Source organism: Cyanistes caeruleus, chromosome 5 (assembly GCF_971803275.1).
Source record: "Cyanistes caeruleus chromosome 5, bCyaCae1.hap1.1, whole genome shotgun sequence".
In the NCBI taxonomy this organism is placed as follows: domain Eukaryota; kingdom Metazoa; phylum Chordata; class Aves; order Passeriformes; family Paridae; genus Cyanistes; species Cyanistes caeruleus.
This window is the reverse complement of record NC_141705.1, coordinates 61,735,404-61,752,639: the sequence shown is the minus strand read 5'-3', so window position 1 is coordinate 61,752,639 and position 17,236 is coordinate 61,735,404. Positions and strand designations below refer to the sequence as shown.

Here is a 17,236-nt window from a genome sequence, read left to right as displayed (position 1 = left end):
TCTAAACACATCAGACAGGCCTGTGTTATTTTTATACAGTAAAAAGTTTCAAATATTACAGCCATGACAGAACCTTAGCTTTTCTCCCAACACTAATACAGGTGGTGTCCTTAAAGCAAGGGCTAAATCCTAGGACTGATCCACTGCCCATAACCAAATACTGCTGAATTGTTTACCTCCAAAACCGTGCTTTGAATTAATTCCCTGTAGAACAGACTGGCTGCAAGCACATTATGCAGTTCTTTATTTTGGGTCTCCTCTGAAACCTTTCTCATGTTCTGGGGTTGTACAAATGTACATCATTTAAGGTTGCAAAGTCTGCCAGAGTACTATTTGAGGATTGTGTAAGAGCAGAAGAGAAAGCCAGAACTGGTGGATCCTGTCCCTATTCCCTCTTGGACATAGCTTCTGAGGTGAACCATGTCCCTAGACAATGCCAAGCACTGTTTTACAAAGAACGCTTTGAGAAAGACCAAATGAGGGAACAAGCACACATTTAAGCAGTGTGAAAAATCAGGGAATTGCTCCCTGCTTCTCTTTTCCTCAGGGTCTTTGTACCCTCAGTGATTAGTATGTGTAAAGTAACAAGCTAGGGAGATGTCCTAACCATTATTAGATGCACAAATTACCATTCCACTAAAACATACCTTCCCTGCCCATGAAAAAAGAGTAAAAGCAAAGGTGATTAATGCTGAGATACACCCAGCCCTGACGGGGAACCTTCCCCTTCCAGTAACTGCAGGAGTAGTAGTTCACTAATTTCTCTTCTTCTGGCATCCCAAACAGCTTGTGAAATTTCACTATGGCTTCCTTGAATTTTTCTGTGTCATCATCCTCTTTGATGCCATTGATTTTGTTGTACTCAGCAATGATGCCCTGGTAGGGAATGAAAAAAGGACACATCCTGTTAGAGGCAATGGGCTATCAGATATCCTAATTCCCATTGCTGTCCAGGATACAGGCCTCAATTGTTATTGCAATGCCAAGGAAGTCTTCCAGTGAGCTTATTGTTCTGCTCACTCTTTGGCTTATTTAGTTGTTTATCATTCAAGGCTTTCTTTCTGATGACCTTACTCCCTACCATGCCTATGGCAAAGGCAACCAAACACCATCCACTTGCCAGTACCTTGTTTTAAATTAACCAGCCTAACTCAAATACTCTTAACAGTTCCGTTTAGTGCTTGTGATCTGTAGTATTTTCTTCTTCCTTCCTGAGGAGACAGACATAGGATTTCACATGAAATTTGTCTTAAGGAAAGGAAAAAAATAGGGAGAAAAGGAACTGTTGTTCTTTAGGAAATATTTAAAATTATTTCTATGACCCCTCTTATTGGACCTTGAGCATAGAAGAAGAGCAAAAGTTGGTGGGAAAGAAGAAAAAAAAGAAACCTTCAAATAGGTTAAGTAACAGGATGGAAAAATTCCCACTTTCAGGTGCAGATGACCTTAATGAAATTTGAACTGGCAAAAGGTGAAAAGATGTTTTTTTGATATTTTGAAAGACTATGGTTCCTTCTGTTCTATACTGAAGCCCTGTTTTATTCTCTTATTTTCCCAATCTCCTTGACAATCATCTCTATTGTCTTTTACAGACAATATATATAAACTAAAGAATATATATAGATAAATAAATTTATAACTTTATATTAAAGTTATAATTTTTTTGCCTTTTTTGTGACTTTTTGCCTTCAACTTGCTCCATATTTACATGAAGAGCAGAGTATAAGACAGAGAACCATCAATCACATTTAGTATTCATCCAGCTCTAAGAAGTAACAATTTCCATAAAGATTATATTTCAAAACACAGATGCCTTCACATATAAGGTATTTCCATGACCATCTATAGTCCTCATACCTGATTCACTGGGAAAACATAAGCAACTGTGGGATTCATAAGAGAGCTGACTTACTATATGAAATGTTAAAAGAGGAATGAGACAAAGCCAATGCTTTGAACACACACCAGTAAAGAGAGTAATTTTGATTACAATCTTTGAACAAGGTATTTCTTTTAAAATAATTCTTAGTACGAAAAAGGTACTTTTGCCAGTCTAGCTATTACCTGCCCTACAGAGAGAAAAAGAAGTTCTGAAAAAACCAACATTCCCACTGTGCACCAAACAAAAAAAATCAATGAACCAGCAACCCTTAACACCTGTACGAAGTATAAATGCCAATATTACAGGATTTAACTAAGCAGAAGATGGGGAGGAGACATTATGAGTGGATTAAAAAAAAAATAAAATTAAGCCTTGCAATGGAAAAACAGTTGCATGGACAACTGTCAAAGCTTAAGACAGTCAACAGTGCAATTAATTTTAGAACTTACAATACCTTATATTTATATGGGTTTTTAAAAAAATCACACTGCTGTAAGCTATGTGCACTAATCACAAATTTCTGTGATTTTTATACACATGTTGCTACTTAACATCTGCTAGTCCTTCAAAAAGGCAGAGCAGCCTGGGGACTACCAGCACAAATTTACTTTAAATTCACATCAGTTTTCTTTCCATAGTCATTTGTATCATTAACAACATTTACAGTAATCAATACACTACCTGTATTTTTCCTCTGACAAATGTATTTATGTCATTCTCATTTTCAAAGATTGAAAGAGTTTGCAACAAATTCTGCTCGAGCCATTCCCAGTGCTCAGTGATTTCCTTCCTTGAGCAACCTGTATAAAAAAACCAAACAAACCAAAAGTCACAAAATAAATAACACACCAGTGTCAGTGTCCCTTTAATCATAAACAAAAAACTCCAAGACAACTTGCCAGTAAGTGGAGATGCAGTATTTCACTAGATGCTGTCCTTCTGGAAATTCCAAAATTTCTCCCACTGCATTTAATTTAACAACTCCAATGAAGGCAACAGAATGCAACATTCTGTGCAACTTCCAGGGGAATGTCACAATTCTGATTGTAGTACAGATGCATAAATCATGTTGCACAACAACCCACATATGTAATCAATACTTCAGAACCACAAATGACTGTCATTGCTACTTCTCCTTAAAACTACTGGATGCAACTAGACTTTTCTGGAACTCAGAAGGTGATCTGAACATTATTTTATTTCATGTTGGCTTTAACACTGCTGTAAAAATCAATGATGAAATGCATAAGCTATGTATATAAAACTAAACTGTCATTAGAAAAATTACTTAGCTTGTAAGAGCAGTAACAAGCAGTACAGACACACTATCATGATGAACTACTTCTTAAAGCTGTCTCTTTCTGATTTGTGGTTCATCAGTTATTTTTCATCACTTCTGAAACTGCTTTGGCTGATTATTCTCAACCTCTAACAATACATCTCTTTCTTTCCCCACTGCTTTTTGTCTCCATTATCTCACCATTTACTCTCCCAGTTTCCCCTACAGTAGATCACACAATCAGCACAAAACCTACACCCCAGTTCTCAACAATTCATCATCACAAGCTAAGTCTTTCTCTTTGCTTTGTTCACTCAGGATTAAAATCCACATTTGCTGCAATGTTTTAAACTACAGATTATTTTATCTCTGTTACTGTAAAGTTTTTTGCCTATCTTTGCATATTAAAAGTATTCACCATTTTGCAATCACTGGCCTTTTAGGTAAATTAAGCAATAACTCTGACTCTCAGGGAAGAGGAAGAAACTCAATTTAACAGTTAAAACACTGCACTTCAAAATACAGAGCCCTCAAGACTGGCAGGAAATAAAAATGAAAATAGGTACAACATAGCAACTTGCATGAAGTGCATATAATTACCATTACCACAAAACCCCTACAGTAGTCCAATACCTGAAAAAACACACAAAGCCTCTGTAAGAATGACTGATCTTATAGGTGGAGAAGGATCTAAGAAAGTTGTTCATTTCCAAACAAAATTTAGATATAGTACCATTTTCACCTTAAGCTGAGCACTAAGCAGACTGTGTGGGGACACTGGCATGGGACACATCAGGGCTACTACAATACCAAAGGCTGATTGTGTACAACATTTTGCATTCCTAGACCATCACTTGTTCTTGAAAAGTAACTAAATAACCATTCTCCTATATAATTCAATAAACCCAACATTGCACTGGTGAAAGGGCTGTTAACAAGAGCCCTTCTCTCCAGAGCTATAAGGCTTCAGATTCACCAGCCAGAATCCTCTATGGCCTAGATCAGTAGAGTTAATATCCAAGAAAACTCATGTCTAAATCTGTCTAAACAGTCATTTTAGAGCAGACAACCCCCTCCCCCCCAAATTACTTTCACTCTCAGAATACTCTTGTACTGAGCAAGACCAAATGTCATAAACAAATCATGAAACAATCGCAGTTCTTTGAGTCACTCTGTATAGCTACTCAGTAAAGACGGAGATTATTTCTTTACTGAAGGAAGAGAAAAAGACATATTTCTGTAAAAATAAAAGATTACAAGTATCAAATATCCAGCAGTCTACCCTTAAAAAATGGGGAGGGACAATGCAGGACAAGTCAGAGTTGCATAGCTAAATGGAGCCAAAGCCCTTAGTAATCTGCATAATTTTAACAACCCTTGATCAGTTCAGAAGGAATTGGTTTAGTTGCAAATTCATAAAATAACCATAGTGCAGAGCCTTAGGGAACACTGGGCTGCTCAATTTCGAGGTTGCATAGATAAATTATTTGCTCTCTGTAAAATTTTACCTCCCTGTAAGATCCACAGTATTGCCCTCAAGTGACTATGCTATTGCAGTCTCTTAATTTAACCAAAACAACTAAGCCATCAACCAGATATTAGGAGACTAAAAATTCAAGAAAAATTTTACAAAATGGAATCCCAGATATATACATTAACTACATTAGCAATTTCAAGTAGAGCTAAGATTCATAATTGAAGAGCATGCTTATTAATACTAGCTTAAATGTAGACAGAGTACTGTACTTCTCCATGAAATCCACAATATCTTTCTCAGAAGAAAAACAAAATTCTCACAGTTCAGCAGTACCATAAATTTCTACGTGTATGGTACATTTATTTATTCTGTGGCCATAACTCATAACTCTGCCTTCCATTTTATGCCCCTGCTTATCTTGAGGACACACTGTAGGTATAAAATTACAGTCATTATCTATAGGTATCATGCAAGAAAAAATCTAAAGAGAAATCATATGGCCTATTTCCAAAGTCTTACAAATGATTTCTGAATACACAGAACAAGGGTCTTTGAAGGAACACTATTTTGTTGGGAGCTTTGTGGTATGCTATTTTCTTTGAAAGGGAGTCTTCAAATAGCAAGAAAACTTGTGTCCTCAGCTGCCCCCCTTTAAGTTTTTGGAAGGAGGTAGTTACTAATTGCTGTGCACTGACATCTGGATGAAAATAAATATACAGGCAAGTACTTTTGCCATTCTTTCTCTTCTGATATCCATGGAAAGCTGACACGCATTACTTATGGTCATAGCAGAGTACATGACAGTAAAAAGAATTCTGTTAAACGCAGATTTGGGAACAAACTTCATAATATTGACAACTCTGTTAATATATGGTTTTAGTATTAGCTCTCACTAAAGCTAAATGATATGAATTTTAAAATCTTCAGGGCATTGGTACTAACAGGTATAGAAGGGGAAAAGGTTGTTTGAACTGATGCCTTCTTTAAAGTTTGCTGCAATCAAAACCAGTAAGAAATAATTGTGCTAATAAGAGCTATTAGCAAAACTTCCTGTTGGATTCAGAAGGTGACACAGCTTTGATATCACCTTTGCCAGACACAGAAATCATACACTCCTAAGAACAGAGCCTGGTTTGAACTAAAGTTATTGTATCGATAGCAAACCTTCATCTGTTCTTCCTTCTCTTCTCCTCCCAAGAGGGTATTTGTCTGGAGGAAAAGTTATCCAAATAATCTAAATGTCAAATTTAGATTGGGAGAATGGGTATTAGTGAAGTGTTAGTTGACACAGTTAGTCAAGAAGAAGACTATAGCATCATTAACCAGTATTTTTGAATGTCAGGCATCAGTGGGGGTACTGGAGGATACCAGGACATTAAAGAGATGATAGGCATGTATGCACGTCTCCACTTGTTCTCTCCTCTCAATTCTTTTTCAAATTAATAGTTTTGGCTGTTGGCAAAAACTTTGTTGCCAGTGAAACTTTTGAGCTGGAGGAGATGCACTGAGAAGTTTCCATTTGTTAAGACTGAAAAGCAATACTATCAAACTAATGATCTGACCTGACAAGCTTGACCAGCCAAAGCTAAACGACCTGGATTTTCTGCATTTTACTCCAGACACTATTTTCAGAGACAGCAGACAAAACCAGAGACTAACTCCATTCTGTTTCATGTTACTTGCAATAGGTACCTGTCCTGGAGTGACTTTATAATACTAGTATCCCAAATCGTCTGGTTTATGTTATATATTAAGTCCTGCACCTTTAAGACTGGCTTTGAGAGCAAGAGAAGAGGAAGAAGAAGCCGCAGTTTGTGTTAAGGAAAACATCACTCCCACACATCCCGCTCCTAGACTGTGGTGTCTGCAGCACGGACAGACAGCAGGACAGAGCTTCTCTCTGGCTTTTAGTTAGTTTTAGCTAGCTGAGGTAGAGGAGTTCCTTTGGTTTTTTTTGGATCTAGCCTGCTCTGGACTGAACACCCAGCCAAACCCCGGGAGCTCACGCCTGTGGCCCACCGGGGCCTGGGCCTGGGCACTTTTCCAGCACTGGAGGGACTGATAAGAACCTGAGCAAGCCGAGCTACACCACATGAAAAAGGAGTTTTCTTCCTAGACTTGCCATCCCATCGAACAGCAAGAGGTTTTATTATTTAATATTATTCAATTTCTGTTAAATAAACAGCTTTTTCCACTTCTCTCCAAGGAATTTTTTGTTGTTGTTGTTGTTTTTTTCCTCTTTCCTGGACCAGGGGTGGGGAGGGGGCATTTCCCTGAGGAAATCCCCATTTAGAGTTTTCCTCCCTAATTTGCCCTAAACTAAGACAGTACCTGACCACAGAAATAAGCATATAGTAAAAGATCTGATACATGCAAAAATCCTATTTAATGTACAAAAATATCAACTCAACTGTTTTCACTACTATAATGACAAAAGGAGCAGTCTTACTGCTAGATCTGTCCAAGTTGGAGCGTTAAAGACCAAAATTCTTAAAGGTTGTTGAATCTATGTAGGAACAAACACTTCTGTAGTTAACTAACCTAGCTACCATCTTGCTGAATTCTAACTACATCATATTTAGAAAGAACACACACTGTCTAAAATAAACATCCAGGAGGCAGGGCATCCCTGGGATGTAGATGGTATTTATCCTGGAGGAGACAGGAAATGTCTCACTGTTTGCTATTCAGTATTCACGTGAGTCCTAGGGCTGCACTTTCTTCCTGGTTACCATTCCAAGGGAAGCCAGGTGCCCTGTATGAGTAACTGGGGTGCTATAATCCAGGTACTCCTCCCACCATCCTATTTAAAGACACCCCATCACCCAGAAATGCTGCTTAGAAGAGTTGTAGGAGTGAGTCCTGGGCACTGAGGAGAGCATGCAAGAAGGAGGGATGGGTACTGTTGGTCTGGGAACACAGCTGCAAGTAGAAAAGTGGGAAATACAGATGTTTCGTGCCTGCTCCATGACCATTCCTGGCTTAATTCAGTCACTGTGCATAACGTACCCCTCCATGCTGGCATTCAAAGTCTGACTATCAGAAACTCTGGTGCCACTGAATTTTACCACTACAGCAGGTTTTCATCCATTTGTTTGTCCTGAGATAACTGTGCTCAGCAGGAAGGATGCTCTCTTATTATGCTATGTGACACAGTATCCAGGAAGAATAAAAATCCACATGTCAGTGCATTTGTGCTTACCACAGGCAATGGTCCAGTAGACCAAGGAGTCTGGTGTTTGGTAGAGGATTCGATATGGTGCCACTCTGGCACTGGAGTCCAACACAACATCAAGAGTACCGACAAGGAGACCTATGGAAGAGGAAATTCTGATGAATACACCGTGATGGATTGTCACCCTGAGAATCAGGCCTTTCGATATTGTTTTCATAATTTCTAGCCATTTTCCCAGGAAAGTAACTATCAACATAGGTGTTTATACATCCCGTTAAAGATATGCCTTTTGATGGACATCTCTCATGGCCAGTGCAGTTGGGAAGGTGTTAACCTGACTATCCAACCCCTGGTCGTGGTCGAAAACCTGTAAATACTGAAAGAACAAATAAACGTTTCTTCTTCTTCTTTCACCACACCTCGAGCTGCGTCCATGTGACTCATCTCGTGTCCAACAGTGACACTGGTAAATTCAAGACCCCACAGGAGAGGGCTTTGCAGTCCCTCCCCATACCATTTCACCCTCCACAGCAAAATGCAGAACTACATATTCATATCTACATACATATTGTTGTCTCTTGCTGTGAAGAGGAAGAGTAATTTAAAAGGGAAACATCTTCAGCTTAAACAAGACTTCAACTCTTTAACATACATCAATGCTAGCATAAATACAGGCAAACTGAAGCAAAGCAGGATGTAGTTGTGTTATAAAATCATGTTTAAAAGTTGATTAGTTCTTTCCTGTGTTTCATATATTGCTGGAGCCCTCAGCAGTAAAAAACCTACCAACTACAAACCCTCCTCCAACACCAACAAGAAATCCCAGACAATACACCTTTATAAAGGTTCAAAACTTGAATGTCAGCTAGGTAAAACTAAAGTCTTCCAACAAAAATAATTGTGCTACTTTACAGTCTGATTATTTAGGGTAGGAAGGACAAAAATGCCTTAAGAGTCAAGCTGTTTTTCAGATGAAAGGATACTGAGGAAAGACAAAGCCATACTGTTTTCCAGAAGTAGCTTTGAAAATTCTTTGCTATGGAAAGAGCCACCAACAGTCACATAGGAAAAGCTACCATTAACTCCTAACTATATTTCCACAAACTCTAGATCGTATTTTTATAATAAACTACATGTAAAATAAAACTCTAAGCCCCCAAACTCTCTGCAAGAAGAGAAAATTTATTTTAAAAAATAAACTAAAAATTAGTTTTAACTAATATATTAGTTAAAATTTATTTTTAAACTGTGTGAAAGTTTTCCCCCTTTTCAGCTCCACAAGGAATGTTCGTCTCCCCTGCAGCAATGTCATATTTAAATTTTCACGTTGAAGTTCTCAGCAAATTGTTTCAACTGTTTGAAAAAAAAATTTGAAATATATAAACAACAAATGGATGAACTTTCACAGATTGTTTTTTGGTGAAAATATTTATTGGGGTAGAAATTAGGGTTTTTTTCTAAACAGTTGAAATAAACTGCATGCACCAAAACCACTTTAAAACTCTCCTGTTAAAGTTCTCTTCTCCTTTCAAGTCTCACATGTGTATTTTTTACTGTCATAGTTTTATTAGTTCCTCATTTTGCTGTTGTAACTGGTATACACAATACTAGTTCCCTTGCTGTTCTTCTTTCTGATTTGTGCTGTGCATCATAAAGATATAAAAGCAGTACCCCTTTTCCATTTTGGTAGATCCCTCAAATCTGAACTTAAATTGACACTAAGAAATATCCCACCTATCAGTGATTTTGTATTTCCCCCGTTCTCTTTTATTTTGTTTTAAACAGATCTTCTCAGGTCAGATCAACTGTAATCTTTCTGCACAATGAACTAACATGCACCACCTTCTTAACCCAAGAATTCTGCAACACATGAGAAACAAGCCTGGGCACAGCATCAGGAGTAAGGTGTGCTATAAAGCTGACAATTACAAAATACAAACACAAAATATGAATGTAAAATATCCCAATGTAGACTAGTCTCACTGGCTTTAGTTGCTCCTCGTCTCTCACACATTTTGATTACTGGCTGTACACTTACAAGCTGCCTCTGAACATTCTCCACTAGCCATCCTAGATACAACCTGGCTCCATTCAAACTCAGGAGAATGAAGTAGGTTAAATGTACCTTTAATTATTTCTATTTTTCTTTCCATCTGAGCTTCATAAATGCAGTATAGCCCTGGCCCAGAAAGCACATCACTTCAACCAAGGGTAAAAACCTCAAACATGTAAAGCTGCCAGTACTGCTCAGCTGGAGTGGGGACCAAGCCAGACAATACACTTCGTTCGTCATCTGGGTTTGCTGCGAATACAGCAATCTTTTCTTTGTGCTTCTCAGCTTCACGTGTCTACTGACAGTAATAAATATGCAATAGGCATGATGTAATATCTAAATAAAGTTGTATGCTGGCCAAATGCAATCTTCTCTGAGATACAGAAACACTGTTCATTTCCTGTATTCTTTAAAAATTTGCTTGTTTCTTTCCTCCTGCTGTCTTTCCAAATTCACTGCATGTAGGTGGTCTTGCCAAACAATTCTGCCCCTAGTTCTTGGAGCGCTGTAAAAACCAGGATATGCAGGTAAGATCAAGAAGTCAGAACAAACCTACTGACTTGTACAGCAACATCAGCTTCAAAGGAACTTCCCATCCTACCCTCTCTCCTGGATATGGTAGACAGGAGAGGAACATCCCCCTCCCCCTGTGTCACCAAACACTGTAAGACAGAGCAATGTATTTAAGAAATGTGGAGAGCACTATGAAAAGAAAACCATCAACAAAGTAAGAAGCCAGCAGTGACTGAAACAACAGATGGGAGGTAGGAAAGGAAAGGAAAGAAAGAATACTTTCCAATGGTGGAGTATCTAGGAGTTGGTCAGGGGCTTTTCAGTAAACAGGTTGAAAAAATAACCATGTAGTGAGGAGGTTAAAGGAGGAAAATTGACAGAATTCCAGATTGCATGGAAATTCAAATCCAAGCTTACCAAGACAATTGCAACTGACAGTTTATCACTAACATTTTACTTGTATCATGCAATAGCTGTTTTGACAGATGATACATGTGATATTAAAAAAAAAGTATGTTTTTGTAACATGAAAACTCATGCAATCATGAAGCTGCACCTGCTTGCTCTCCTTCACGAACTGCTCCTTTTTGTGTTGTTAGGTCAGTGTTGGTTGTTTTGGGTTTGGTATTTGTTGTTTGGTTGGGTGTTTTTGCAATGCAGACATGTGATGCAACCAGACTGAAATCACAGCTGTTCATACCGATAATCAGAGGATTTTCTACATAAAGTAAAAATCAAACTTTTTTTTTAAAAAAAAAGAGAATTTTAGTACTGTTTTAATACTGTTCGTTAGTTCATTAATTCTTCATGTAGCAAGTACCTTTTCAGACATGATTAAGTAACTGAGTTTCTATAGAAACAGAACAGGCAACAAAGAATCATATTCCTTATTTTAGATTGGCCCTTGGGCAAGAGCCAGTGAATTACCCTGGCATCAAATCACATGACTATACCAATTGCAAATTTTTCTCCCATTCTTTCATTAGGTTTCTGACTGCATAATGAAATAAAGGGAGAAATTTCCAGTGTAAGAATACTAAATCTGAAAGCTCTTGCTGAAGCAAGAGGTTTTCATGAGAAAAAATTTAAAGCACACGGTATAATTTGTAGGATTAGCATCTGGCTAATTGATGGGAGCCCCAGTCCTGAAGGCACTCAAGCATGGGTAACCATTTATGTATAAACAGTCCTACCACATACATGTGCCAAATTTCTAAAGTAACCATACCTATACATGGGCCAGGAGGAAAAAAAGGGAGGGATAATGCCTTCACTTTGCTTGATTCAACTTTTTAATAAAGTCAGGTTCCTCTTTTGCAAACTTGAATTCTAAAGCAAAGGTCCAGAAGATTGACCAGTATTCTCTTTCCTTTCTGGCACAGGCAAAAAACATAGGCATTAGTAGAGGAAAAAAAATTATGTACAATATCTGGAACCAGGGAATACAAAGCCACAATTAGCTGAGGCCTGGGCCCTCATGCTTTTGCATGATGCTCTTGCATTGTGCTGCTGGAAGGACATACAATGCACTAGAGAAAATTACTGGAAAAGAGGTTCAGTTACTCAATGCACTTTGTGCTGAAGGAAGAAATCACACTACATTTTATTTCTCTGACCACATTCAGTGGTGGCTCACATTTAATCATAAGCTGGAGGGGGGGCCTATAACTGTTGCAGAAAGTACAGACTAGTAGTCTTTATTCATTAATTTATGATGTGCTCTACTTGTATCCTTACAACAGCAATTTTCAACCTGTTTTGTTTGCTGGAAGAGATTATGACCACATGAAGACTGACCTCCTCCATAACACAGACCCCCCTCACAAATTATTCCTATCACACCAAAGGGTGTTTTTCAGAAAGGTAGGTCATCTTGGTTTGAAAACTAAGCCAATAGCTTCAGCCAGTTGAGATTCTTCCAAGCACCACTGCAGTCCTTGATATTTGGAGACCAGTATTCCAGATGGCTTACAGTCTAGACTGATTACAAACTACCCACAAACAGTAATCAAATCAAGCAATGACCTGTAGAAATCAACCTGGTACATTTTAAGCATGCATACCTCAGAGTACATAGACTTGTTGTAAGTCACAACATCTGTGACTATTTGGATATCCATGGCACAGATCTTTGCTGCAGGAATATTTCTCTCTCTTTTCTTTTACCTTTCATAATAATTTGCAAGTGTCTTTGTAAAATATCAGTTACTGGTGTTTTTAAAGGAAAAGCACATGGTACACATGAACAAACTCTTTATTAGCAGAAGATTTTCTTATGACAAACCTCTTCCACAGAAAGCCATGTCTTCAATTAAAAAAATAAAGACTGAGTATTCTTTATCACCCTTCTACAGTGCCCCTCACAGCAATATAATATTTGAGACCTTTTGTGTTTTACCTGTTCAAAGTAGATTGGATTGGATTAGATATTCAAGAGTGAGGATCTGGATTATATATTATCTCTAGTGCACATTATTAAAACACTGGAGCCAACAAATTATAATAAAGACACTTCAAAGCTTAAGAATTACCAGCAGCCATGGCTTTGTTATACAGCAAGCACCAAAAAGCTTGGGATGGTATCAGACAGTAATGTTTCCTAGTCATCGCTAGCTAACCTCAGAGTAGAGGTGCTTTCAGCACACACCAGGGACCTGTGACATATCCATTCTTCAGTGACACAGGCAACTTATGTCATACCTTACCTCGAGCTGAAGGACCACTGACTGCTGTGCCCTCCCTTCACCCAGTTTGCCAGAGTACAAACATGTTATTCACATGGCTCCTGGGAGAAGAGCCCTGCCCAGCCTCATCCTCCTTCCAGGTTGACATGAATCCATACCTCAAAATACCTTTTGTTAGAAGATTTTTATCTAAAAATGTCTAAACAAAGAGCATATATGCTTTTAGCACACAGATGAAATACAAAATAATACCTTTTAAAAGAGCTGAGATATAATACAGGTCAGACTGTGACTCTTGGAGTCAAGTTCATGAGCTATCACTCAGTCTCATGGATGTCAATAGCCTGTTTGTGTAGGAGCTCAACACAACCAGGAAAACTTGGAATGTCACATGTCACAAGCAAGAATTTTTCAAAACAGGCCCTGTGACATTCCAATGCTGAATCAAAAACATACTGCTTAAGAGGTTGTTAGTATTTAAAGTGTGTTGATGACTCCTCTTTCCACTAAAGTAAGATGGACACATCAGGAGCTCCCGTCATAAACCTGAAACACCCACGGCACCTATTTAGATTGTAGATGTCTGCTGATTGCCAAGAAAGCTTCAATCAATAGGGTTGATTTAAGCCATATTTATACTGTGAGTATTCAGTTTTATATTGATTTAATGGACGATGAATAAATTCTTCCTGAAGTTTAAGTGTTGCTTCCTGACCTATAAAAACAGTAACTCCTAGCAACACATAACTAAACCATACAGCACAAGGTATTGTTTTTCACAGTAACGATACTGAATCATCACTCTTCCATTCCTTCTCAAGTCAGTTTATGTGATTAGTTCTCTCATTTATTATTACAGGATGGGATCATCCCATTACTTGTCTGTCAAAACTCAACCTAGAGCAACAACCTGAACTCCACAGGTAATAGTACAGATGAATCCTTTTGTCTGGGGGAGTGGTCAATTCTACTTGATTTAATTTCACAGGAAAGCCTATATAAATTGAAAATATTATACATCACACAAAAATAATTGAGTGTTAAACTTCCAATACTGGCAATAATACCCACAAAAGTAAGAATATAACCCTTTCATTTTGAACACTGTCCTCAAAACTTTATGAAGGGCTATGTTTTTTTAACAGGTGTTCATTCATATAAATGAAGCTAAAATGACCTCTAAATGACTTATTTCCTGTCTTCCCATGTGGCTTATACGGGTATCTAATGTGGTATCATGAAAACCAAATTCTTCCTCTGAACTTACGACAATTAATATTCTTTAATTAACCAAGAAGTTAACATTTATATCTATTTCTTAAATATATGTATTTCTTAAATAATTAAGAAATTTGGATTTGTTACATTTTCCCCAATGTCTGCCTTTGCTGCTCTCTCTTCCTACCAACACCGTTCTATAGAGCACTGATTTATCCAGCCACTCTTTCCTTTGCCCAGGAGTTTTCAAACATGTTCAGTGAAACTGATTTTGAGGAAGAATTGCCACTCTACTGACATTGAGTAAGAAAGGAACAAAACCAGTATTTATTTTTTCTGCCTTCAGGCTGATGAAATGAGAGAATACTGAAAAACTAACCACTAATATTTTAAAAAAAAAGCTTGGGAAGGGTCAATGTGATATCTGTCTTGACTATCAAGTGATAAAGCAGCAACAAACAATAAAGCTTTCATCTGCCCTTCAAGTTTAACACTTGTGATTGAATCAGATTATCTTCCAAATGTGTTAATTTAAAAGGGATCAGCTGTTCTAGTCAAGGCGTCTGAACAACTCATGACCATTGCTGTAAAAAAATCTGTATCTTGAAGCTAAATCTGGTTGGGTTTAGACTTTCAGCTTTTACAACCTTTTGTAACTTCTGCTAAACTGAAGCAGAAAAGCTTCTAAGCTTTCAGCTGCTAAGCTGAAACACAAAAAGAGATGAGCACTGACAGGACATGCCACAGTTACAAGTACATGAAGGCTTACAACACAGAGAAAACTGATATTTAGACAAAACCCCAAACAACTTATCTCACACTACTGAAAAAATATATTTTATACTACATATCAATCCCACCAGACTATATGAGATTATGGAGAAACAGTGAGAAAAATATAGATGAAGTTATCATATGCCTTCTAGGTGTGATATAAATAATGACTCATAAGTTTGTAAAAAAAAAACTTAGGAAAAGCATAATCAAGTATCACAGACCAAAACAGCAGAGAAGTCCCTGAACTTCACTCACAACTAATTATTTTTAAGTATCCCATTCTGTCAGAGTAGCATAAGCAAATTTAATAGATTTCATCCAACAGGAAAATTTAAATCTGTATCTGCACCAACATAAGATTCAGATAAACTGTGTAAGATGAAAGAACAAACCAAGTAAGCATAAGAAAATTAAGAAAAAAAACCCAATAAAATGCAACAAAACAGAAAAAAAACTCTGAGCATAACCACTGCCAACCTAAGAAAAATTAATGTAAACTGAACCAATGAAATCAATTTATTGGACTGAAGTAGGCACAGTAAACTCAGCTTGTGCTCACAAGGAACAGTCCTGAAGCATGTTGAAATACAAGCTAAATCTGAAAAGAAGCAATAGCTTCAGAAAAAGAAAATTTTAAATTCTCACAGTTCTTACTGCATACCTGCATATAGACCAGATTTCATAAGTTATCAGAGGAGGCACTTTACCCAGGAAATGAACAATGGTGAACAGAAGGTCCCAATATCTCTGGCTGATAAAATACTGGAAAAACCAAAGGCAAGAACAAGACAATGAGGGAAGAACAATAAAATCCAAAACATTAAAATTGCACTAGATGAAACTAAGATTATTGCTGTGGTAGAAATTCAAACTGGCCTATCTGGAAACATCAGGAAAAAAATAATGACAAATGCAACATAGAAAATACAACCTTCTTTGGAAAGATTTCTAATGGAAATATTTAGAAGAAGTCCTCTAGAACCTAAGATCACCTAAGCACCAGATTTAAAATCAAAATGAAAATGTAATTTCTGAACATCAACATTGATCAGACAACAGAAGTATGATCAGTGGTCAACAAGATAAAGAAAATTAAGATTTCAGTCAAATGCTCACAGCCCTTTATACTCATTGTATCATCATACTTCAGCAAAATCAATGGCAGAGACAACTCCAGTCTATTACAGGAAAAGCCATATGAAGTGTGATACTGTGAAGGATAAAAACAAGTAGATTCTGCCTATACCAAATATTTACAAGAAGAAATACCGTTTGAGAATACACATGTCCAAATTAAGTTTCAAAGACACTTGAGTATATGCCAGCATACTTTGTGGAACCTTTTTTAGTTCTGCAGGAATCTAACTGAAACTATTAAGGGCCCAAAACTCTGTGAAATATGATATATTCTTACAAGGATGCATAACTGGACAGCAAGTGAAGTGATATAAATATGGAAATTGATGTGAAGAAGTGTTACTTCTTCTACACCTTCCAGTGTGGGACCAAAGAACAATAACAAAAACCCTGTAAGCAATACAAACTCTGGTATAATGCTGACAATTAGTAAGTGGCCTAGACACTGATTGCTTACTATTTTGTGATCCTGTGCAACATTTCCAAGAGGGTTTTCTACAAACAGAGACCTCAGGAGAAATAGCAGGCCACCCTGGAATTCCACATGTCAAACAGTAACATTATTTTAAAGGCAAAAATGGCAAAAGGCAGCTCAGCTCAGCAGCCTGGATGGGCCACAGTACTCACAGTGTAGGAGATACAGTATCATTCAATGAAAGTCTTTGACCAGAAATATTAGAGCAGAGAGGAGGGAATACAAAGCTACACCAAGCAACATCTCAGGCACGGTGCTGTGCCTCTAGAGCCAACGGTGCCTGCTGCAAGAGCTGGAGACAGAGAGATGGAAGTGAGGCAGGAAGTGAGTGAGGACCTGGGAAAAGCATCTGGGAATTCAACAGAAAGACCCTGAGTCAGTCTGGGGAATCAAACACCAATTCAGCTGTAGACATCTGCATGTCCCTTGAAGTGGAAATGCACTGGTGTGGAGAAGTAAACACACCCACAGCAGATCCTAAGGAGCAGCTCAGAGCATCAGAGTAGATTTGGTGTACTGACAAATGAAAGCAGAACAGAAGAGACCAGCTCCCATTCTGTGTGCCA

General features: G+C 37.7%; 1 protein-coding gene across 2 annotated transcripts in view; it reads right to left on the bottom strand.

The window, feature by feature from the left end:
* TBC1D9 (TBC1 domain family member 9) overlaps positions 1-17,236 on the bottom strand; it is a 49,321-nt gene that overhangs the window by 26,788 nt on the left and 5,297 nt on the right. For both annotated transcript variants that reach the window (XM_086889802.1, XM_086889803.1), the window contains exons 2-4: positions 7,841-7,951; positions 2,564-2,682; positions 648-876 (exon numbers count right to left, since the gene is read on the bottom strand). In XM_086889802.1, coding sequence (XP_086745928.1) covers positions 648-876; positions 2,564-2,682; positions 7,841-7,951 — 459 coding nt within the window. The remainder of the gene's footprint in view (positions 1-647; positions 877-2,563; positions 2,683-7,840; positions 7,952-17,236) is intronic.